General features: G+C 48.6%; 1 protein-coding gene across 3 annotated transcripts in view; it reads right to left on the reverse strand.

The window, feature by feature from the left end:
* CFAP57 (cilia and flagella associated protein 57) overlaps nt 1-25,004 on the reverse strand; it is a 68,823-nt gene that overhangs the window by 20,097 nt on the left and 23,722 nt on the right. For 2 of the 3 annotated variants that reach the window (XM_040231456.1, XM_040231458.1), the window contains exons 10-18: nt 23,332-23,544; nt 21,599-21,772; nt 18,549-18,710; nt 14,393-14,548; nt 13,203-13,296; nt 12,401-12,591; nt 8,478-8,651; nt 4,823-4,981; nt 1,888-2,031 (exon numbers count right to left, since the gene is read on the reverse strand). In XM_040231456.1, coding sequence (XP_040087390.1) covers nt 1,888-2,031; nt 4,823-4,981; nt 8,478-8,651; nt 12,401-12,591; nt 13,203-13,296; nt 14,393-14,548; nt 18,549-18,710; nt 21,599-21,772; nt 23,332-23,544 — 1,467 coding nt within the window. The remainder of the gene's footprint in view (nt 1-1,887; nt 2,032-4,822; nt 4,982-8,477; nt 8,652-12,400; nt 12,592-13,202; nt 13,297-14,392; nt 14,549-18,548; nt 18,711-21,598; nt 21,773-23,331; nt 23,545-25,004) is intronic. The other variant, XM_040231457.1, reaches the window with a different exon arrangement.

The raw sequence follows: 25,004 nt of genomic DNA on the forward strand, positions 1-25,004 counted from the left end.
CTGGCTGAGACTGGCACCTGCAGTGGGGCTGGAGGGGTCCTGTTTGACTCATTCCCAAAGTGAGGGGGGCATATTCCCTGCTGAGGATCAAAGTCATGGTTGGTCCAGGTACTGAAGGGAAACTGAATCATCTTTCAGGTGTGTGGCAGTGGAAGACGACAACCTGAAATGCACTCAACAGATGTCAGATGAAGTGGGGGGAGAAGGGAGGCAGTGATGGTCTGGGGCCTGCGGCACATCGACCTTCCAGGCAGGTAAGGTCCCTGCTCTTTCTTATCTGCTCAGGCTGCCATTCTTGGGCCCTGAGGTCATTTAAGAATGGCAGGAGGCCACCAGGAAGCTACTCTGTGGCCAGCTGGGAACACTCTTCCTTATCCCAGAGGCCAGGGAGAAAGTCATCATCACAAGGACAAGTCCTGTGTGGATGCACCAGCCCTGGACCGATCGCACCATCTGGCCTCTTTTCTGGACCTCCTGGAGAAAAGGCTTTGGTTTTCTCCACAACAGCTATTGTGGAGCCAATTCTAATGGGGCTGTTGGTACATCCTATACCGTTTACGTTTAGTTTTGCTCAGCACAGTTAGAGAAGATGGAGGGGGAGCAGGAGGCTGTTTTGGATAGGATGGTCAGGGAAGGCCTCCTTGAAGAGGGGACACAGGAGCTGAGATATGAAAAACTCAAAGCAGCCAGTTAGGTGATGGTCATTTTGAGAGCCTTCCGGGCAGGGGGAACAGATCTGCAAAGGTCTCAGATGGGGAAAGCGGGGCTCGTCCGAGGAATTGCCAGAAAGCCTGCAGGCTGGAGCTGGAGAAGGAGCCCAGAGATACGGCTGGAAGGGCAGGTAGAGAAGGGATCACATGGGGCCTCGGGGGCCTTGGCAGAGTCTGAATTTTATTCTAGGTGGGTTGGGACACCACTGGGAGTTTGCTGTGGTGTCGATGCAGGGACCAGACTGGAGGCGAGGGTCAAGTCTGGAAGAGAGAGGAGAGAGGTGTGGACTGGAGTGGTGGGTGGCAGCAGAGGGCAAGGAGGGTTGGATCTGAAATATCATTTGGAGATCAATCAGACAGGGATCAGTGATTTGGATATGGGGGTTAACAAGGGAAGACCTTAGGAAGCGCCCAGAGTTCTACCTTAAGCACCTTGGTGTGGGTCTTGGTGCCACTGACTGAGAAATGGGGGAACTGGACAGGGGGATGTTAGGAGTTCAGTTTCAGATCAACCATGGGCCCCAGTCGGCTGCTCTCTGCCCAGCATGGGCAGGCTTCCAGGTAAACACCGCCTTAATAAGGAAAGGCAGCGGGGCTGAAGGGGAACACTCGTACCCCACTGGACTCTCAGAAGCCCTCTCTTTTCTCTGCCTTCATCCTGTTTGTTTCCCAGAACACACATTTCATTTTGCCATTCTCTTGCTCAAGAGCCTCTGAGGATTTCCTGCTCCTTATCAGATGAAGTCCAAACACCGCCGCCTCACGTAGGGCCCCACCAACACGTTTAGTCCAAGAAAAAAATGTCGAATCCACAGGGATGTACTTTCTGGTGGACAAGCTGGTGGCTGAGTAGACATCGCCCCCTGGTGGCCGAAGCCTCAACGGCTGCGGTTTCCCTTTGAGGGCCGAGAACGTGGGTACAGCCGGGAGTCGGGGGGAGAAGCAGGGTTAAATCCCACCCAAGGGGCTGGGGGGAAGCCAAATCTCAAAGCATTTTGCTTCTGCACCACTGGACCCCTCCTCAGGCCTTCCCTTTGACTTCCTGTGCGGAGTGGAGGCTGGTGTGGACCTTGGGAGCAGAGAGAGGCTGTGAGGAGAGCTTGCTTTCACCCCCGCAACCCCCACCCCAGCCAGGAATGGTCGGGACAAAGGCCAGGGTGTCCAGATGGCCTCTCACCTCTTGAATCTGTTCCTTCATCACCTTGATCTCATTCTCTCGAGGTTCTATTTGCTTCTTCAGCTCCTTTATTTTGTAGTCGAGCACAAACTTGAATTTCTCTAGTTCCTGATTTTTCTTTTTCAGATCATAGATTCGCTTCTCCTGTGGGTGAGAGCAGGGAGGCGTGAAACAGCTATCCGGAGGCCCTGGTATGGAATCCCTTTAGGCACAGCACACAAATCCCGTGACCTCCTGAGGGGGCACAAATGGGGGCTCCCCCACCAGGGGCACCGCTGACTCCCCAGCTTCTGTGCCAGACTTCAGTCATTCACTCACCCATCCGGACAGGTTGTGGCCGACTGCATGGAAGAAAGCCCACCTGGACAGCACCTCTCAGCCCAGACGTTCTTCTACAATATGACCTTACGCTGCTACATCAGGAGGCAGGGTCTAATCCCTTCCCTCTGCATCTGGCTAATTTGTGGTCTGCTTGTAACCCAAAGAACACAGCTCCAGTGATGCAGTGTGGCTTCCCAGGCTATCCTGGAAAAGACCAAGTGGCTTCCACCTGGTTCTCTTGGAACACGTGCTCTGGGGGAGACCACCCGTTATTGTCAAAAGTCCCACCACTCTGAGACCTGTAGGCTGGAGAGCTGCTCTGTCAACAGTCCCAGCTAAGGCCAGCATTCCAGCCATGCTGGCCAAGGGGCTGGATAGGCGGCTGAAGAAGCCACATTGGCTGTTGGTCTTCAAGCCCACCGCTGCTGAATTCACCCAACTGAGGTCCCACTAGGACCCAGACATCGAGGACAAGGACAAGCCATCCCATTGTACCCTGTCCAGATTCTAGACCTACAAAGTCTGCAAGCATAATAAAACAGTGGTTTTTCACCACCGAGTCTTGGGGCAAGGCAATGACAACTAGAGTGTGGCTCTATCTGTTATTTATTGAACAGAGATCTTTTGCCAAGGTTACAAATTCCAGATAGAAACGTGCCATAGTCCCCACCCTTAAGAGGGAATGCACTAGCTGGGAAAGCAGATGTGCCAACAAGTGTAAACCCACATGGTGACAGGTGTCGTAGAAGAGGCTGGCACACAGAAGGCATGGTGTGTACCGAGGGTGCCGAGAACTCGCATGAGTTAGGGTGGTGGTAGATGGGGGCAGTGAGAAATGGGGCTGGAGGGGAAGTGGGGAGGAAGGCAAGGGTCTAAATAGCTGAGAATTTATCCAGGAGGCCAGGAGCTGGTTAGCTATAGCCCTCAGGTCAAACCTGACCTTCTGCCTATTTTCATTAAGTTTTATTGGAACATAGCCAAGCCCATTCATTGATGTCTTGTCTATGACTGATTTTATGCTACTGGAGTGGAACTGAGCAACTGTGGCAGAGAGACCACACTGCCAGCAAAGTCAAAAATATTTACTACCTTGCCCTTCACAGAAAAAAAAAAAAAAAAAGGTTGCTGACCCTTGCCACATGCAGTTTGAGAGCTGCGAAAGAATTTAAAGTGGAAGACTGAAATGATTACAGAGTGTGGAGGCAGGGAGCCTGGATGGGAAGTGGGATGGAAGGCTGTTAGACCCATTAGGCTGGTACAATTTTCTAGAGGTCTTAACCTCTTTCCTGTCAAACTCCCCTTTCAGTTGAGGTGGGGGGGGAAATCAGTAGATTGGGGTTAATATAGACACCCTAATCTATGTAAAATAGCTAACTAACAACTGAGCGACCTCACTTTCACTTTTCACTTTCATGCATTGGAGAAGGAAATGGCAACCCACTCCAGTATTCTTGCCTGGAGAATCCCAGGGACGGAGGAGCCTGGTGGGCTGCCAACTATGGGGTCGCACAGAGTCGGACACGACTGAAGCGACTTAGCAGCAGCAGCAGCAGCAAGGACCTACTTACAGCACAGGGAACTTTACTCAATACTCTGTAATGACCTGTATGTGAAAAGAATCTAAAAAGGAGTGGATATATGCATATATGGATAACTGATTCACTTTGCTGCGCACATGGAACTAACACAACATTGTATATCAACTATACACCAATAAAAATGAATAAAAAAACACTTTAAGAATCTGCAGAGAGCTTTGGCTCCTACCTAAAAAAATGCCCAGATACAAACGCAAATGCTCTCTTGCAGAAATGACATGCAGGCACTGTCTCATTTTGTCTTTGTCAGACCCCCTGAGCGCCCCATTCACAGATGAGAAAACAAGGCTTGGGATCAGTTGCCCGAGGTTGCCATGTGGCCAGTGGAAAAGGCTGCCGGAAACCTAACTCACTAGGCAGAAACCCGGTTCTCAACCACCCGGGAGTTGCATCCAAACAAGGCAACAAGGGCAGAGGGCATGAGAGGAGGGTGAGGAGCCTGGATTTGCTCCGGAGGAGGAGATGAGATGTTGGGTACGGAGGTGGTGTACCTCACAACAGGTGAGGCGTCTGTCTTCCTGTTTCGTGAGAAAGCTATCCAGAAAAGTGATTTCCCTTTCTGCAGTCCCCAGTGGTTACAGGGCTCGCCGCAGGGGAGTTCCTCTCTGATCAGGGGGACCACACGGGCGATGCGGTGGGTAAGCTGACCCCAGTCCATGGGACGGTCACCCTGGGATGCCTGGCACAGAGGCGAGCCGGGGCCTGGCAGTCAGCACTCAGGTTCTTACCGCAAGTCTGTCACCTATAAACTGTTACGACCCTGGGTGAGACACTTAACCCTGGGAACCAGTTTCCTGAGCTATATAACTGGGTTGCTCATGGTCCCTGGCGTTTTGAGGGGAACTGAATGGGATGAATTGACAGCATTTAGCCCCGTGCCACCCACACAGTAGGCACTTCACTGACAGCTCATCCCCTATTGAGGTCCAAAGGCAAGGAGTCTGTCTAGAGCTTTGTCCTCATGGCCTGGGTCCAGCTAGGCTGGAGCTGAGGGGGGACAGAGGATGCGCCTTTACCTTATCTTGAATCGTCTCGTCTCTCTCCTGGATCTCCCGCTTGAGGCCCACGATGTCCTTCTCCAGGGACTTGATGACTCCTTGCAGCTTCAGCTGCTCCCCCTTCAGGAGCTCAATGTCGTTGGTTCGCTCTTCAATCTCCTTCTGCAGGCTGCTGAACTAGGGGAACAAACGGCAACAGCAGAGAACACCAGAGCCTGTGAACTCACCTCCATTCCTCCCCACTGCCTGTAGATTTTTAGAAGCTCCTCATCGGAATTTGGGACTGTCAGGAATTTCCCAGGCCAAATGGGCAATGTGGACTTCTGTGCAAGAAGATCCAGTCCCATCCCTTATGCAAGGAAGGAATATCTGCCGTTAGAGCCTCCAGAGACCAGTTCCCCCGGCGGATCCAGAGTTTTCCATGACTGCACTGGTTGGGCTCCACGCTCCATCAAGGTCACAGATGAGTGACCTAAGTGATGAGCCATCTTAGTCACGTCCAGAAGAGAAGGCATGACTGCCCTTGGATTGACTAGTAGTGTGATTTCTAATAGGAAAGAATGTGAACTGGCTTTGCATTTGGCTTCTTTTGAACTGTGGTACTGGAGAAGACTTTTGAGAGTCCCTTGGACTGTGAGGAGATCAAAGTAGTCAATCCTAAAGAAAGTCAACTGTGAATATTCATTGGAAGGATTGATGCTGAAGCTGAAGCTCCAATACTTTGGCCACCTGATGCAAAGAGCTGACTCACTGGAAAAGACCCTGAAGAAGGGGATGACAGAGGATGAGATGGTTGGATGGCATCACCAACTCAATGGACATGAGTTTGAGCAAACTCTGGGAGATAGTGAAGGACAGGGAAGCCTGGCATGGTGCAGTCCATGGGGTCGAAAAGAGTCAGACATGATTGGGCAACTGAACGACAACAAAGGCTAAATGTTTGGGGGGGAACTGGCAATTCTATTGTGATCCACACAGTCAAAGGCTTTGGCATAGTCAATAAAGCAGAAATAGATGTTTTTCTGGAACTCTCTTGCTTTTTCCATGATCCAGCGGATGTTGGCAATTTGATCTCTGGTTCCTCTGCCTTTTCTAAAACCAGCTTGAACATCTGGAAGCTCACGGTTCACATATTGCTGAAGCCTGGCTTGGAGAATTTTGAGCATTACTTTACTAGCATGTGAGATGAGTGCAATTGTGCGGTAGTTTGAGCATTCTTTGGCATTGCCTTTCTTTGGGGTTGGAATGAAAACTGACCTTTTCCAGTCCTGTGGCCACTGCTGAGTTTTCCAAACTTGCTGGCATATTGAGTGCAGCACTTTCACAGCATCATCTTTCAGGATTTGAAATAGCTCAACTGGAATTCCATCACCTCCATTAGCTTTGTTCGTAGTGATGCTTTCTAAGGCCCACTTGACTTCACATTCCAGGATGTCTGGCTCTAGGTGAGTGATCACACCATCGTGATTATCTTGGTCATGAAGATCTTTTTTGTACAGTTCTTCTGTGTATTCTTGCCACCTCTTAATATCTTCTGCTTCTGTTAGGTCCATACCATTTCTGTCTTTTATCGAGCCCAGCTTACATGAAATGTTCCCTTGGTATCTCTAATTTTCTTGAAGAGATCTCTAGTCTTTCCCATTCTATTGTTTTCCTCTATTTCTTTGCATTGATCACTGAAGAAGTCTTTCTTATCTCTTCTTGCTATTCTTTGAAACTCTGCATTCAGATGCTTATATCTTTCCTTTTCTCCTTTGCTTTTTGCTTCTCTTCTTTTCACAGCTATTTGTAAGGCCTCCTCAGACAGCCATTTTGCTTTTTTGCATTTCTTTTCCATGGGGATGGTCTTGATCCCTGTCTCCTGTACAATGTCACGAACCTCCGATCATAGTTCATCAGGCACTCTATCTATCAGATCCAGTCCCTTAAATTTATTTTTCACTTCCACTGTATAAAGGATTTGATTTAGGTCATACCTGAATGGTCTAGTGGTTTTCCCTACTTTCTTCAATTTAAGTCTGTGGAAAATTCTGAAAGAGATGGGAATACCAGACCACCTTACCTGCCTCTTGAGAAACCTATAGGCAGGTCAGGAAGCAACAGTTAGAACTGGACATGGAATAACAGACTGGTTCCAAATAGGAAAAGGAGTACGTCAAGGCTGTATATTGTCACCCCTCTTATTTAACTTATATGCAGAGTACATCATGAGAAACGCTGGGCTGGAAGAAACACAAGCTGGAATCAAGATGGCCAGGAGAAATATCAATCACTTCAGATATGCAGATGACACCACCCTTATGGCAGAAAGTGAAGAGGAATTAAAAAGCCTCTTCATGAAAGTGAAAGAAGAGAGTGAAAAAGTTGGCTTAAAGCTCAACATTCAGAAAATGAAGATCATGACATCTGGTCCCATCACCTCATGGGAAATAGATGGGGAAACAGTGGAAACAATGTCAGACTTTATTTTTGGGGGCTCCAAAATCACTGCAGATGGTGATTGCAGCCATGAAATTAAAAGACGCTTACTCCTTGGAGGGAAAGTTATGACCAACCTAGATAGCATATTCAAAAGCAGAGACATTATTTTGCCAACAAAGGTCCATCTAGTCAAGGCTATGGTTTTTCCAGTAGTCATGTATGGATGTGAGAGTTGGACTGTGAAGATGGTTGAGCGCCAAAGAATTGATGCTTTTGAAGTGTGGTGTTGGAGAAGACTCTTGAGAGTCCCTTGGACTGCAAGGAGATCCAACCAGTCCATTCTGAAGGAGATCAGCCCTGGGATTTCTTTGGAAGGAATGATGCTAAAGCTGAAACTCCAATACTTTGGCCACCTCATGCGAAGAGTTGACTCATTGGAAAAGACTCTGATGCTGGGAGGGATTGGGGGCAGGAGGAGAAGGGGACGACCGAGGATGAGATGGCTGGATGGCATCACCAACTCAATGGAGGTGAGTTTGAATGAACTCTGAGAGATGGTGATGGACAGGGAGGCCTGGCGTGCTGTGATTCATGGGGTCGCAAAGAGTCAGACACGACTGAGCAACTGAAGTGAACTGAACTGAACTGAACTGGCAATTCTATAAAGATCTGTGAACTGAATGCCTCCTTGCCTGGCCGTCAACATCTCCCCTGCCTTGTAAACTAAGTACCCTCTACTCCCAATGCTTCTCCCACCCACAGTGTCTGACCAGGAGCATCCCTGACTCCCTATACTGAGAGCCTGAGGACACCTCCAGGAGCAGACTTTATCTATCTCACCTCCAAAGACCTCATTTCCACCTTAAGGGTTTAACTCTGAAAACTCTAAATCCCACTTGCCAATAAAGGAAAGCCCAAAGGGTTCCTCAGTGCCATGGTGAACCTCCCTGTCTCCTGTAAACAGGATAGAGGAGGACAAGCCCCAGCGGTTACCCCATCAGAGGGTGTGGTAAGAATCTGTCTGCCTGTCTATGCAGGGGGAAGCTTCACACTGGCTGGCGCTGCTTTCCAAACCCACTTGCTGGAGCTGAGGACATTCAGGTGGGAATTCTGCCAGTCCCCGCCACCCCACCGGCCCCTACCCTGGGCAGAGCCACTGTTAGCTGACTCCATGCCCGTCCACCCACCCCATGCTTTCTCTGCAGTGCGGTCCAGGCCCGCCCCCCACCCCTCTCAGAGACCAGCCCGGTACCTTCTTCCTCATGATGCCTGTTTCTCCTTTGAGTCTCAGGTTTGATTCCTTTTCATCCCGAAGCTTCTTCTCATATTTGGTCTTGATGTCTTGGATCTCACGGTCTTCATCTTCTTCAATCTGCTTCTTGGTCTCTTCAAACTCCCGCAGCTGCTGCCTGACATCCTCCTGTGCCTGGCGTGGAGAGGAGAAGAGTGTGAGCCCGGGGAGGTGGGGACAGGCGGCACCTTGGAGCTCAGAGGGCCCAGGGCAAGGTGAACATCGAAGGCTATCACGGGGATGAAAGACCGAGTGTTAGCACCGAAATGGAAAACAAGGCCATGGGTCCACTGGCCCTTCCACTTTCTTCCTGTCCTGTCTGTCCCTCTCTCCGTACCAGATCAGGCCTCACGCTCCATCGCTTTGATCACCGTCCCATCAGAACACCCGCCATTCCACCTCTGGCTTTCTTCGCACTGACGCCAGCATCCCCCTCTATCTTCCTTTCACTAAACTTGTGACACTTACAACTTTATATTTATTTCTGGAATTACTTGATGGTCTCTCCTATTAGATGTAAGTTCCCTGAGGGTAAAAACCTAGCCTATCATGCCCACCATGAGTTGTCAGTGTACAATGCACACCAGCACACAGCAGGTACTCAATAAATATTGAATGAATGAGTGGCTCTTTAATTTCTCCCCCTTCCCTAATCCAGTCAGTACCACCCTTTCCGCCTCTTGAGTCCATCCACTTCTCTATGCCTCTGCCACTGCCCAGGCCCCCATTATCTCTTGCCTGGACTGTTTTCAGCCTCCTAAGCGGGCCGCCTGCCTCTGGTCATGCTTCCCTCCAGTCTGATCTCATCCTCTAGTCGAGGGGAGCTTTCGAAACCGCACACCTGGTCATGCCGCCCCTAACTTGAAAACCTTCTCTGCCTCATCCTTGTCCTCGGGGTAGAGTCTGGACTCTTGAACCTGATCCACAGACTCTCAGGAGGCAGGCCTGGCTCACCTCTCCAGCCTCAGCCATCACTCCCGCCCTGAGCTCCTGCCAGTGTGAACTAACTGCAGTTCCCCCACTCTGCATGGTCCTCAGCTATAGGACCTTGGTACTCGCTGTACCTCTGGTTCTAGCCTCTTCCCGTGGCTTCCTCTGACATTTCCTCCAGCTCTTGGTTGAGGTATCATTTCCTGTGTGAAGCCTGTATACCCCCCATCACATAGTAAATGCCTGTTTGACATGGAGGCTCCACGATGGCGGGGCCACATCTCTGTCCACCGCAGTGAATACCCAGCACAGTATACGGTATAGAGTTGGTGCTGAATGAGTAAAGGCCTGGAGCTCAGATGCTGGGAGAACAAGCTCTGCCTGGTGGAGCGTGGGGAGTGACTGGGGCAGGACCCCTCCTTGCTCACTGCAGCCTGGAGGTGGACATTGTAGATCTCAGCAGAATCAGTGGCTTTCTTCTGATTCTGACCCTGGCATTCTCCCAGGTTGCATATACCATCCCTTGACCAAGTGTTTTGGAGATTGAGAGAGGCAGGTGGTTTTAAAACTGAGCTCAATGACCTCCTGACAAAGGCTTCTCTTTGCAAGAGTCTTGCTGGATGGAAGTCTGGCCAGTGGACTTCGTCTGTAACCTAGAGGGGCCCACCAGCCCCTGCTCTCGATCTAAGTGATGCTGCTAAAAAGTAGAAGAATCCCAGTCAGCTCAGTAAGATGACATTTGGGAGGCATCTCTCTAGGAAAGTTCTGAGTTGAAATCCTGCTGACTCAAAAGAAAAAAAGCCTTGTTATCACTATGAGAGGTCTGGGGAGGAAGGGTGGCCTTTCACTACTCTGGGAGGATCCATTCACCCTAAAAGCAGAGCCCAGCATTCTGAGATGTTGTTGTATAAGCCAAACGGACAAAAGGGGTCTGGGGGCTTTGAGAACACAGAGGGATGCCTAGCCCTGTAAAAGGGGAAGGAGGAGGGTGAGGGGTTAGGGGAAAATTGTCAAGGAGTTGGCTCTTGTCCTGAGTCCCTGAGGGTGCACACCAGCAGCCAAGTGAAGAAGCATCGTCCTGAGCAGGGGCTCAGAGGTTGGTGTAGAAGAATTCCAGAGGCTCCACATCATTGGATGTGGGAAGCTGGATGGGGCAACCGGAAATGGGGCTGGGCAGGCAGGCAGGGCAGCTAGGGAGCATTCCTCACACTGTAGAACTGGAATCAAGTGGGCTTGGGTGGGGGTGGAATTCTCTTGGCTCTCTCTCTGCTATCTGAGCTCAGCCTCTGCCAAGTCTGTGGGGCCTCCACCCTCTACTTCCTACTGAGTCCACCCCCACCACCTAGGCAGTGTCCCAGTTCACCGAGGACTTCTGGATGCCGACTTAGCAGCTTCCCTGCCATCATCAGGGTGGTTACAGAGGACCCTAGGATGTCTCCTGGTGCTGTAACCCTTATCTTCCTGCACCCACTCTCAGGCCTACCCCCTGGACACGGTGCCACCTCTGAGTCTTAAAATACAGGCCCTGTTCTCTGAGCACAGGTGACTTCGCTGTTGGATCCCGGGTATGCCACCCTGGCTCTCAACCTCACCACGTTCCCTGGCCCAGTCTTGATTCATTCACTGTCTCTTGGCTCCTTACTGACTCTGGCCTGGACCCAGTGGCTGGTTCCCCAGCAGACCGTTATTTTCACCATTTGGTGAAGCCCCGGCTCTGGGTCAGGGCTGCCCTGTGCCTTCCTTGCTCACACGTTTACGCGCAGAGCCCTGCTGTGGAAAAGCACACAGGCTGGGGGGTGACTGCAGCCAGAATTAGCCCCAGGCAGGTTAGGCCTTCAGCTACAGACCTGCCCATCCTCTTCTTGGTCATTCCCTTCAAAAATCACTCCATATGGGACTTCCCTGGTGGTCCAGTGGTTAAGAATGTGCCTTCCAAAGTGGGTTCGGTCCCTGGTTGGGGAACTAAGATCCCATATGCCATAAGGCAACTAAGACCGTGCACCGGAATGAAGACCCAGAGCAGCCAAAAAAAAACACCAAAAAACCCCCAAATCACTCCACACCTTCATGACTCTCCTGCCCCCTCACTCTCAGAACACCATCTGCCAGAATTTTGTGTCAAAAAGGAGACCATCTGGCCTCTCTCAATTTTCTCTTCATCTTAGGAAATGAGATATTGCGGCAACCCCATCTGCTGGAACATTCTACAACTTTGCTCTGCCTGGATGCTCTCTCTTAACCTTCTGCATTTCCCTGTCTCCTGGTTAATCCCAGAGTCCATGCCTCCAGGATCTCAGTAGCTCCTACCAGCCTTTTCTGACCTTGCAGGCCAGCGGCACGGGATGTGGGGGCTGGGTGGAGGGTTAGGAGGTGGAGGGGGGAGGTGCTCTGTGTCTGCGTCCCCGACTGTCCCATCTACATTTTGATGAACATTAGTCTGTGACCGCCTCTCTCACCCAACTGAGAACCTGGCCCCACATTTCACTTTGCTTGACCACCCAGCACTTATGCTGGTAAACCTGTAACACAGGTCTGTTTGTTGAGTCCGTGAAGGAATGATTTTATCTTGTGAGACATAAGGAGCTACAAAGGGTTTCAGGCAACCACCTTCCCCATGGCTCAGGTACCTTATTCGTCTCCAGGTTCTACAGCCTTCTGCTAGAAAGCTCTCCCCGGTGAAGATACAGTGAGAAGAGAACAATGGGGATGAACTTAGTCTAGCCAAGGAACTGCGGTCTGAAAGGCTGAGCACCTCCCCACTCAGGAGGTCCCCTAGCTGCCAGGGACACAAACAGAAACAGAACAAAACAAGGCCGCGAAGCACACTCAGGAAGGAAGGTGGGGAAGGAAAAGGAGGTCAAGCGAGGCTCCCCACGGCTCTCAGGGCTGTTCCCGGGCAAGGGCTGCAGGATGGCACTGTGAACAGGAGGCACAGCTCAGCTTCCTGTGAGTACCTCTTCCAGGAGGGTGGTTTTTTCCTGCAGTTTGGCCTCGTAAAACTCAGTCAGCTCCTCCAGGGCCTGGCTCTTGGTCTCATCGTTATCCCGAAGCTGCTTCTCATACTCCTCCTGCATCCTCTGGGACTTGAGCTGCAACTCCTGGTACTTCTCATATTCCAGAAGCAACTTTTGGTTGTTGCAACATTCTGGAGAGCAAGGAAGGTTACTTCAGGAGGGATGGTAGCACCAGCCCCGGGGACACTCAGGAGCCTTGGCTGCTTTTCCATTCCCTTCCAGCACCAGCTAGAGCTTCTGCTTAGACAGGCCAGATTCAAATGCACACCCATCTTCCTTACAGGGTCCACACACTATCGTCTTATAAGGTAACCTGATTCCCTCCCTTCGATGTTAGGCAGAAAGGTTTCCAGGAAAGTGCAGAGGGATGTTTGGGGGTTCAGGGCCAAGAAAAATGTCCTGAGTATGCAAAACAGGTGCCAGTACCCCCATCTTTTGGAAGAGTAAACTGAGGCTGGGGGAGGTTAGGTGACTCCCTAGAGCACCCAGCAAGTCAGGGTGAATCTGGGACCCAGTGCAGCCTATTAGGTTCCAAACCCACAGTTTTTTCTATCTCCTACTGGCATACAGTAGGTATTTAACCTGTGTTTAAAGAATGAGTGAATACACAGGAATAAAAACCACAGTGAGCTCCAGGGGATAAAGGCAGGCTGTTTATAGACTGGGGTTGAATCCAGAGGGCTGTCGGACTTTGCCCCCAACCAACCGCCCTCTGCCCAGGGCCCTCCACGGGTGGCCTCACCTAGGTCCTGCAGTTCCCGGCTCTGTTTGTCCAGGAGGTCGTCCATGCGTTCACGATGGAGTACATCCTGCTTTTCTTTTTCGGTTTTTAAAACCTAAGACACAGAGTCAAATATTCTCATTTCTACACGTTTGTGGAAAGCACCACTGTGAGAAGCACCAATTGTATAAGTAGTAGCCTCCTTCACTCACAAACATTTCCCAAGCCCTTACTTTGTTCTATGAACAACATCCAAGCTATCATTTTTATTTGTATTATAGTCTGCTCTGAAAGTTCTATATTATCTCTATACCGATCCCTTCTGTGAAATGGATCTTGTCAATCATGAGTTCAGTTTTGGACAGGCACCAAATGGATTTTTGGGTGGAAAAGGTAAGGATTGATTTGAATCCTCTGTTGTTAGCACATTGCTCTCAAAGAAAATTCTTGGCTATGTCAGTGTGTCAGCTTCTAAGAAAGTGTTTTCTTTAATGGAGCAGGAAAGCTCCTTGCAGACAGAGGAGGGACCTAACTTTGTACTCTGTGTACAGAGGGCACCGATGTTTGTTGATTAAATGAATGAAATACTAAAGTTAACTGCCAGGGTGTTTTTAGACCCATAGAGATAACATAAAAGAACCAAATACCACTTGAGCAAAAAATTGGCAGTGTTGGAAGAAGGGCCAGGCAGGTTTGTACGGAAGAGAGAAATCATTCCAGGAGAATCTTGGATCAATGTTAATGACAAGAAGGTCATTTAGACTAATTTCACTTAACTTACTGACAATCTGGAGATCAATATTCTGTAAGCTTTCTCTTTCCATACTTTATTTTTCTTGTTACTTTTCATTTTGCTATTAAGTAAGTCTCTCTTTATCAGAAAGGTAGAATATTCTCCTGGTGGAGAATTTGGAAATTATAGAAAAACATAAAGAACTAAATTCAAACTATCCACAATCTCAACTTCCAGAGACGGTCATATCATTATCTGTTTTCTTAAAAATTGTTCCAGGTGTATCTATTTTACCTCATCAGTAGCATTCACCATAAAGAGGTTTTTATATTCTGCTTTTTTCTCTTTTTCCACTTAGCACTTTGCTGTAAGCATTTCTGATGTTATCAACATTATCCTATGTCTTATTGTTTGAGTGAATGCTAGTTGTCTTGAGTGAATAGGAAATTTCTTATTTGAGGCTGTTGATTCAACAGACCTGGTTTTTTGTTTTCAAGGACTCCATTTCCTGGAGAAACTTGTCTGTTAGCTCCTTAATCTTCTCAGAATAGTTCATATCCTTTAGTCGAAGCTGATACTCATTCTCCATTTTTAATTCTTCCACACGAGTCTTCAGCTCCAACATAACCTGAGCCTTTGGGAGGAGGACACAGAATCAAGAACATTCACAGTGCGGCTGAATCGGACTATTTAAACCCGTGGCCTTGAGCTCCCTGGGACCTGCAGCTCTGCTCAGAGCGTGCGTCATCTTTCCACATAAGACACAGATCAGACACTTGGAGACATATGAGCTTCTTCCTCTGTCTCCAAAACACCTATTCAGTGTGGAGCTCCACCGAGTGACAGGCATTATGCTAATAACGCACATCTCTCCTGCAAATATGCTTAAATGTCAGCTGCTCAGCCAGGTCCACATGGACCTGATTTAATCCTGCTTCCCTCCCCTTGCTATTCCCATTCCCAGCACTGACGCCCCACCCCTTACCCTGCTCTACTTTTCATTACCCCTTAGATCTTGGCACTTTTAAATGTTATGTATTATTTTGCTTATTGCCTTTTGTCTTCCTCCCCCACTAGAATTCAATTTCCAAGAAGGCTGAGATCTTTGTTGGTTTTATACACTGATGTATTTCAGGTACCTAGATGGTGCTGAACACACAGGAGGCATTCAAAAATTATTTGTTGAATCAGGGTTCCTGCCTCCATGGAACTTACCGCTTACTGAATCAGCCAGGTAGACATGTCATTACCAATTGTGAGAAATGCCCAAAGCCAGGCAGTGTGTACCCAGGCTGGGCTGGAGAAGGACTGAGGGTAGATGCATTCGTTGAGGGGCCCTGCCCAGTCCTGGTGGGCGATGGCAAGGGCCTGGCCAGAGGTCAGAGCAGAGCAGAGTGGAAAGATTCTGGAGAGGTTTTAGGGAATGGTACCTGATGTGGTGAAGATGAGTGAGAGGACTATGGGTGAAGTTCACCTCCCCTGACCAGACCATTCCCTGAGGGTTGCCCTGGCCTGGCTTGCTTCCCTGCATTATCCTGGGAGCCCAGCACAGGGCCAGCAACAGAGTCAGCACCAAATAAACACTTATCAGATGAACATGTGGCCCCGGCGGTCTTCCGGGGATGAGTGGGACACGTTTATCGGCCGGAACCACAGGTTCTGACAGGCTGCACTGGAAGCACTTGCTCATCCTCCTGCCTCTGTCCTTCTCCACGTGGCTGCTGCAGAGAAGTCTCTCCAGATGAAGGTCTATCAAGTCATTGCCTAACTCAGATCATCAATGGGGCCTTAGGAACCATCTCCAAAGTCTAAAACCTGCTATAAAAGCCCCCTCACCACCTCTCTCTGCTTCAGCTCCAACCTTTCTCTGCAGCATCCTCTCCACTCCAGCCCCACTAGCTAGCGGCATCCTCCTCAGCACTCTCCCTCACCCATCTGCTCTGTTCAAGGCTCACTTCCTCAGACACCAGTCTGCTTGGGTCAGGGTCCCTTCTTTGTGCTCCCACAGCACCGTTTCCTTCATAACACTCACTACACATCTGATTCCCTTTAAGAATTTTACCTAGGGAATCCCCTGGCTGTCTAATGACTAGGACTCCATGCTTTCACTGCCAAGGGTGTGGGTGCAATTGCTGGCTGGAGAACTAAGTTCCTGCAAGCCATGTGGCAGGGCCAAAATAAATAAATGAATAAAATTTTACCCACACCTTCTCCCGTGATATGAGCTCCAGGACCGTCTATGTCTTTCATTTCTGTAATCCTAGATCTAGCACAGTGTCTGGCACATGGCAGATCCCTCGGCAAGTACTAGTTGGATGCATGAATAAATAAATGACTAATGACTAATTCAGCCTGGGTGAATCACAGTTACATAGAATGTCAGAAAGAGGACAACGAAAAAGAGAGAGTTGGGAATTCTGGGCAATGTGACTCTTAAGGCCAGGTGAAGGAAGGGCCGGGAAGGTTGCTGGGGAGGAACAGTCAGTGGTTTACAGGCAATGATGAGTGTGGGCCCATGGAGCCCGAGAAACAAGGGAATTTCAAGAAGTGAGGGGAACACACACTGGTCACATCCGGTTGGCAGGCTGTCAGGCCTAGCTGGGGGCGGGGTCAGGAGGCAGCCCAGACTCCTCAGGCTTTGGTGCAGCCTGGAGTGTCCTGTTTGGTGTCTTCCTCTCCCCTTGGGAAGAAGAGAGAAAAGGGAGAAGGAGAAGGAGGAGGAGACACACGCGCCTGCCTGCAGGAGCTTAGACCGCAACTGTCACAGGCTCTCCCTCAGCCTTTCCTCCCACTTCCCTTTCCTGCAGAAAGTTCCAGGGAGCTCCCAGAGTGATCTCCGGGAATCCCCAGGGGACTATCATCCTACGATGGGGCCCTTTTGGCATTGCGGTCCTGCTGCTTTCACTTGTCGCTGTCCCTTGCGTGAGTGTGAGATTCCTGATCACAGGGCCCGGCCTGTCTTTCCACACACGCAACCCCAGTGACCAGCAAACATCAGGTACTCAGTGAATGCACATTAAACTCTGCATGAACGGCAGTGAGTGCACAGCTGTGCACGCTCTATACGCCCTGAGAATACCACTCACTGGGCTTCTTCCTTGGGGAGCACAGGGCTCAGAGCGCTCCAAACACATGTGATTGGACTATTGGCTGGATCAACAGGAGGAAAGGTGCTCTGAGGTCATGATGTTGGAAGTGGGCTGTGGATGAAGTCTGGATTGGTGCTCTGGGCCTACTCCTAACTGTAATAGCTCTATGTGTAGTAGCACCATGGACATGCCACTCAACCTCTCCAAAAGTATGTCCTGAAACATAGGGGAAAACAATAGTACCTTCTCCAGTTGTGAGATTTAAATGAGAAAATACTTATAAAGTAATTAGCACAGTGTTTGATTTGTAGCAAACCTAAAAAAAAGGTTTGCTGTTGTTTAGTCGTTAAGTCGTGTCCAGCTCCTTTGCAGTTCCAGGGACTGTAGCACACGAGGCTCCTCTGTCCACTGAATTTCTCCAAGGCAAGAATATTGGAGTGGGTGCCATTTCCTCTTCCAGGGGATCTTCCTGACCCAGGGACCAAACCTGTGTCTCCTGTGTTGGCAATTAGCACAGTGTCTGGTTTGTGGCAAACCTAAATTAAGGGTATGTTGTTTAGTCACTCAGTTGTATCCAACTCTTTTTTTTTGTGACCCCAAGGACTGTAGCCCACCAGGCTCCTCTGTCCATGGGATTCTCCTAGCAAGAATACTGGAGTAGGTTGCCATTTCCTCCTCCAGGGGATCTTCCTGATCCAGGGATTGAACTTGTGATTCCTGCATTGGTAGGCGGCTTCTTTACCACTGAGCCACCAGGGAAGCTCCCCCAAAAAAGGTTGGTTACTGGATATTATTACTTTTATTGTTTTACTATTGAAAGCAGTGGATTTCAGGACTGTTTTCTAAATACCTTAAAAAAAAAAAGTTTCCAGATAGCAGCTCTTATTTAAGTTTCACAGATACAACTGGAATATTCAGTGTGCCACGTGAATTTTGTAAGTATTTATCGACTGTCTTCCACATGCTTGGCATGTGCTGGAAACTGTTGGTCATTAAGGTGAATTATGTCACAGTCCCTGCTTTCAAGGAGAAGGCAATGGCACCCCACTCCAGTACTCTTGCCTGGAAACTCCCATGCACCGAGGAGCCTGGTCGGGGGCAGTCCATGGGGTAGCTAGTCGGACACGACTGAGTGACTTCACTTTCACTTTTCACTTTCATGCATTGGAGAAGGAAATGGCAACCCACTCCACTGTTCTTGCCTGGAGAATCCCAGGGACAGAGAAGCCTGGTGGGCTGCCATCTATGGGGTTGCACAGAGTCAGACACGACTGAAGTGACTTAGCAGCAGTAGCACCTGCTTGCAGAGTAGGAGAGGAGAGCTAGGTCACAGGCTAAGAGCACAGCTCAGTGTAAGTCAGAGTGGCCACACGGCAGGGGCACAGGCGCGAGGGAAGGACACAGGCTGGAGCGGTGGTGGCGGCGGGGGGGGAGGGGGCCCCGGGGTAACGCCAGGCGGGGGAGGGGCTCTATGCCGGTCCCAGGACACTGGACGCAGCCTGACAGGCAATTCCCCTGTTGCTCTTCGTCAGATCCAATTCTTACCTTCTCTTCCATGTCTGTCTTGGTAACAAGCACCTCTTCAGCAAAGCCCACCTCCCTCTCTCTCTTGATTCCCCGACCATCCTTATCGAAGACCTTCCAGGTGAACAGGCAGCCATCCTCGGCAACGCTCAGCAGGAACTGGTCGTCAAAGGTGAGCGACATCTGAGGAGAACGAGCATGGTGAGGAGGCTTTCCCAGGCCATGCAGACCAGGACTGAGTCAGTGGTTGTGCAAGATGCCCACCCCACGCAGGCCTGGGCACAGTCTCCCAGGGAGGAAGATTTGATCTCAGAAAAGAGTGAGACAGGAACCCTCAAGGGCTTCTGGGAATGAATGAAAAGATGAGGCTAGTATATGTTCTCTGTGGATTTGGAATCTTTAGAGTCAATTATTAGGTACACAAAAGAATCAACAGTTGAAAAAAAACAAACCAATAATCCAATTAGGAAGTGGGCAAAAGATACAGAGACATCTCAATGGAGAAGTAATATAGATGGCAAACAAGCACATGAAAAGATATTCAACATTATTAGTCCTTAAGGAAATGCAAATGAAGACTATGATGAGATGTCACTATATTCCTATTAGAACAGCTAAAATAAAAAAAAGTGATAATACTAAATGCTGGCAATGATGCAGAGAAACTGGATCTTTTGTGTATTGCTGAAAGGAATAGAAAACAGCTCGGCAGTTTCTTGAAAAACTAAATAAACATACTTGCAATATATGACTTAGCAACAGTATTCCTGGGCATTTACCCCAGAGAAATGAACTTATGTTAACATAAAAGCCCGTATGGAATTGTTCATAGCAATTTTATTTGTAGCAGCCCAAGACCTATGGGGAAAAATCAAATATCTTACAAGGGGTAGACAGTTAAATCATGGCACACCCTTACCATGGAATTCTACTCAGAGAAAACAGAATAAAGTATTGATATATGAAATAACTGCCATGGAGATCAAAGGTTTTATGCTGAGTGAGAAAAGCTCCTCTCAAACGGTCATATACTGTATGATTGTGTGTTAGTCGCTTAGTCGTGTCTGACCCTTTGTGACCCCTGGACTGTAGCCTGCCAGGCTCCTCTGTCCATGGAATTCTCCAGGCAGGAATACTGGAGTGGGTCGGCATTCCCTTCTCCAGGTACTGTATGATTATTTTCCATTTCTATAACGTTGACATCTTGATAATTTCATATATATACTGTATGATTGTTTACATAAAATGATCAAGGTGTCAAAGCTATAGAAATGGAAACTAAATCAGCGGTTGCCGAGGACTAGTTACGGTGGTGGGACTATGCTGGGGGCAGGAGGGGGCTCTTGGTGGGGCTGGGATAGTCCTGTGTCTTGCACGCAGTGGTGCTCACGCACACCTATGCATGAGGAGCAATGACACGGGCCCCACCTTGTGCACCACATCAGGTTTCTGGCTTGACGCTGTGCATCAGATGTAACTATTGGGGGAAGCTAGGTGAGGAGCACCAGAACCTTGATGCTATCTTTTAGATTTCTTGTGAATCTATAGTTACTTCAAAATAAAAAATGAAAACTGAAGTGTCAACTATGGAAACTCTCTTCTCACAATCACCAAAATTTGTCAAGAACTTAAAAAATGGCCATTCTCTTTCCTTCAGGATTCACTCTCTGTCTAGACATTTAGTCTTAGAAAATAATCAGAGATGCTCATAGGAATCTACAGACTAGGATATTCATGAGCTCATGGGATAATTTAAATGCCCAGTTGTAAGAGATGAGTTAAATAAGTTATGATCCATCATTGTGATAGGATATTTGAATAGCTGCTAAAATCATGCTTTTGAAGAATATTTAATTGTACAAAAAAATGCCTACAATAGCACAAATTTTAAAAAAAGCAGCCAATAAAAGAGTATATACAGTATGATCTTAATTTATTTAAAGCATATGCACAAAAATGCAGAAGAAAATGCATCAGTATATTAATGATGATGCCATTAGGATTTTTATTCCTAAAATAAACATGTCTTGCTTTTATAATCAGAAAAGTAAACAGCCACAAAATTTAGTGGTTCTAAAGCAAAGCCACCTCATGCGAAGAGTTGACTCACTGGGAAAGACTCTGATGCTGGGAGGGCTTGGGGGCAGGAAGAGAAGGGGACGACAGAGGATGAGATGGCTGGATGGCATCACCGACTCGATGGACATGAGTTTGGGTGAACTCCGGGAGTTGGTGATGGACAGGGAGGCCTGGCGTGCTGCAATTCATGGGGTCGCAAAGAGTCGGACACGACTGAGTGACTGAACTGAACTGAACTGAAAGCAAAGTGGGGAGATATGTGATAGTAATTTACTTTGGACCAAGACTCAGGATCAGTACAGGAATGTTCTGGTTTATAATGAAAAAATCCTTTCCTAATAAGGATGTGTCTGCAGGCAAGTCAATTTAAAGTTTGGGACTTAATGAAAAACCTCAGGGGCTGGTATTGTTCAATTGGAGTTAAGAGAGGGAGGAAGGAGAGAGGACACATTTCCCAGAGCCTGTTCTTCAGGATCCCATTGTAAACATGGACACTGCTTTTTCACAAGGGGGGATGGAAGGACAATTTACAAATGTGTGCTCACGTTATTGCTCCTGGGAAGGGATGGGGGCTCATCTCCTAGGATATGTCTCCTTTTAGTCCAGAACAACTCTGTGGAGAAGGACAGCTGTGAGCTATTATCAGCTGGGACATGAGGGTGCTGGCCTGTAGAGGACAGCTGAGCGGGGGCCCTACAGCATCTCTCAAATGGCCCATATTATTATGCAAAATAAGATGATGAACAACCTTGTACACAAATCTTCAGGGGCATCTCTGACCACTTCCTAGGACAAATTCCTGGGGGTAGTTCAAACAAAGAGTATTAAGAGCCAGTAAGTGTTTACTGAAAACTTGGCTGGATTAATAAATAAGGGGAGAGAAAAGATGCTGGGAGGGAGAAGGGATAAAGCAGCTACGCAGCGGACAGGACCAGGTGGATCTCTCGAGAGCTGAATCTGGGACTGAACCCCAGGGAAATGGTCCCCCTCACCTTGGTCACAGGACCTGCGTGGGCCTGGTACTCATTGAATTCTTTCTGCAGAGGGAGCGGGTACTTCATCGCACGGATGGTTCCCACCGAGGTGCCCACAAACATCATGCGTCCGGAGTGGGAGATGACGATGGCTGTGTAGGTGACGTCAAATGCTGACATCTCTCGAATTACCTGAAACACAGCCAGCTCTGTTCAGGGCGAGGGGCTGAACCGTGTCCCCAGTGTCCCCAGGCCATTCTCCTCCTTGCTTTTAATACCATCATTAGGGCAACTTCTGGATTTGAAAACGTGTGTTTTCCATCCCTTTTAGCTTCTGGCATAGTGTCTAGCACATAAAAGGGCACAAACTAAATATTTCTTGGCGGCTTGACTGATGAGTAAACAGTTCTAGGAGTTAGGAATAACGCTAAGGAAACTTTCATAAGATACCCAGAAGTGTTCTACTGCTTTTACAAGCTGTGACTCATTTAACCCTCACAAAAACTCTTTCAGGCAGTTACTGTCATCCCTATTTTAAAGATGATGAAACAGAGCCACAGAGACACAGAGATGCTAGGTAAGTTACCTCATCTCACCCACCTGCACTCAGGCTCCCGAGAGTATGCTCTCAACTGCTAGTCTATCGTGTATCTCAAAGTAATAATGGGATGTGGATCATAAATTTATTCAGCAAATAGTTATTAATGTCCATTATGGGAACAAAACTACACTGTCAGGGAATTAATTCATTCCTTCACTCTTTAACTCACTTATCCACCCGTCCATCCACCTATCTGTAGCCTACCAGGCTCCTCAGTCCGTGGGATTTCCCAGGCAGAAATACTGGAGTGGGCTGCCATTTCCTTCTCCAGGGGATCTTCCCGAGCCAGGGATCAAAGCCGGGTCTCCCGCATTGTAGGCAGACACTTTACTGTCTGAGCTACAGAGCTCTAAGGTCTTATAGGAACAAAACTACACTCTCAGGGAATTAATTCATTCCTTCACTCTTTAATCCACCCATCCATCCACCTATCCATCCATCCACCCTACTGTCCATCAACCCACCCATCCACCCAGCCACCAATTATTTACTGGGTGTTTTCTGTAAGCCATGCATTGTGCAACCTAGTAGGGATAACAAGAGATGGGAACCGTGGCCCTCCCCTTAAGAAGCTGTGTTCTGGTGCAGCGCCGTGGAAACCACCACACTGGGGGCTACCTGGGGCCATACTGGAGAGATACCCTCCTCACGGTTGGGCTCGTGGAGGACACTGCTCCTTTTCCAGGAAGTGACCTTGCCAAGCTCTTCTTTCCTCCCTTAACTACTTGGGAGCCAAGGTGCATAATTTTAAAATTTCAGAGTTTGGGGATTTCCAAACAATTCTGGAGGCAAGCTTAGGTGACAGCAATAACTACGGTTCTGTTTTTAGCCCATGGAAGTAGGTGCAAATCAAGGGTTAGAGTGTTTAGAGATGCTGCTGACCTCCTTCCCTGGAGGGTGAGAGAGAAGTTACAGTCAGCAAGCAAAGGAGGAATGGAAAAGGGCCCACAACTTAAATGAGTCAGGTGGGCACTGGGCAGGAAATTCCAGAAGTAACAGTTACTGAGCTGATCCTCTAGGGGTGAGGAGGCAGGTGTTCTCCCAAGAAGAAGGACCCTATTCTCAGAGAACCCCTTTCTGCTGTAAACACAGGAAGCTGTCTTCGGCAGATCAAGGCAGCAGCCCAGAGGAGGGACAGGAGCAGACTCACGGAGGAATCTGCAATCTCCTTGAGAGTCTGGTCCGACCCAACAGCAAAGATGATTTTGCCGTCAGGAGAGATGGTGACGCAGTTGTAGCTGCAGGACTTGAGCACGCATTCTGTCTCTCTCTTTCCTGTGGACAGACTCCATTCGTACACAGCACCATCTGTGCCACAGGAAATCAGCTTGCTGTCATCTGTATTCCACGCAACTGAACGAATCTACAGGGGATGAAGACGTGCCCAGTTGGGAGTGTGCATGTACACTCTCTCTCTCTCTCACACACACACACCCCTCTCAAGGAGAGGAGGAGACCCCCTTACGTGATTCACTATGCTGAGGCAGAGTGTCCTTTCCTGGTACATACCCTTCAGTAAACACAAATCATAGCTTTGTAGGAAAGTTAGCATTCTATTTCCTCAGATGTTTGCAAAATACTGAAGATTAAATATTCTCATTTGTTTCACTTTATGAATGTAAAGACTGAATCAAAATAATTCCTATAATGCTGCAATCAATCATTGCTATGTTTTACAAAAGTTTTTATTTTGAAATAATTATACATATATATATTCAAAGGGAGTTGCAAAAATTGCATAGAGAGGGTACTTCCAAATGGCAGAGTAAGAACCTCAGCTGGCCTATCCCTTACATAATAGTAACTTAGAAATCATAAAAACAGTTATTTAGGGACTTCCCTGGTAGTCCTAAGAATCCACTCTTTCACTGCAGGGGGTACAGGTTTGATCCTTGGTTGGGGAACTAAGATTCAGCATGCCTCATGGTGTGGCCAAAAAGTTTATAAAAACAGTTATTTAGAGTCTCTGGCAATGGTCTTAAGGGCATATAGAAAATGCAGAAACATTCACTCAAGAAAATCTACTCAATCTCAGGAGGAACAGAGACTGCAGGATATAAGTGCTGATCTGCTCCTTTACCCTCCTCATCCTCAAACACTTTATTCCAGTGTCCTCTGGGCAGCTATAGCCAAAAGGTGGGGCTCCCTCTCTCCCCCAGAGCTTAGCCATTGGCTATGGTTTCATCCTGGGAAACCTGCTGGCATTTCTTATCCCCACCCAGAAGTTCTATTCCAGGCGAGTGTGGCCAGGAGGACCTCATCTCCCTTCCCCTAGCCGGTCCCCACCTGCTGGTGGAAGCTCTACTCCAAGTGCAGAAGCATGAGGATACTGGTACCCCAGCTGCCCCTGCCCCTGCCCCAGTTAACTCAGTGGGTGGGGGTTCTATACCATGAGGGGAGAGCTGAAGAGACGAGGGATCCCACCCCCTTTCCACCTGCAAGCGCCATGCACAGAGTAGGGAGGTCACTCTTCGGAAAGAAAGTCGCTACCCCTCACCCTCCGCTCTGGTGCAGTGGAGCAGAACGTCTTCCCAGGGGGACGTTTGGTCATAAGACAATGAGCTCCACAGCTCTGCTGGAGGAGACTGACTTATTTGGAGCAGAGCATGGAGAATTTCATCCTACAGGCATCATCTAAATCGGTGGAGATCTAGGTGGAGGGCGGTTAAGAGAAGGCTGGAAACACCCTGATAGAAGCAAAATGGCAGAGCAGTAACAGAATTATAACAGGAAGAACAAGGGAAGGAGACAGTCGAGAGAGCCCTTCCGGGACGAGAGACAACTGTGGGGATCAGGAAGGCTGATGTATGTGCTATGCTGCAC

This window comes from Oryx dammah, unplaced genomic scaffold (assembly GCF_014754425.2).
Source record: "Oryx dammah isolate SB20612 unplaced genomic scaffold, SCBI_Odam_1.1 HiC_scaffold_28, whole genome shotgun sequence".
NCBI lineage: Eukaryota > Metazoa > Chordata > Mammalia > Artiodactyla > Bovidae > Oryx > Oryx dammah.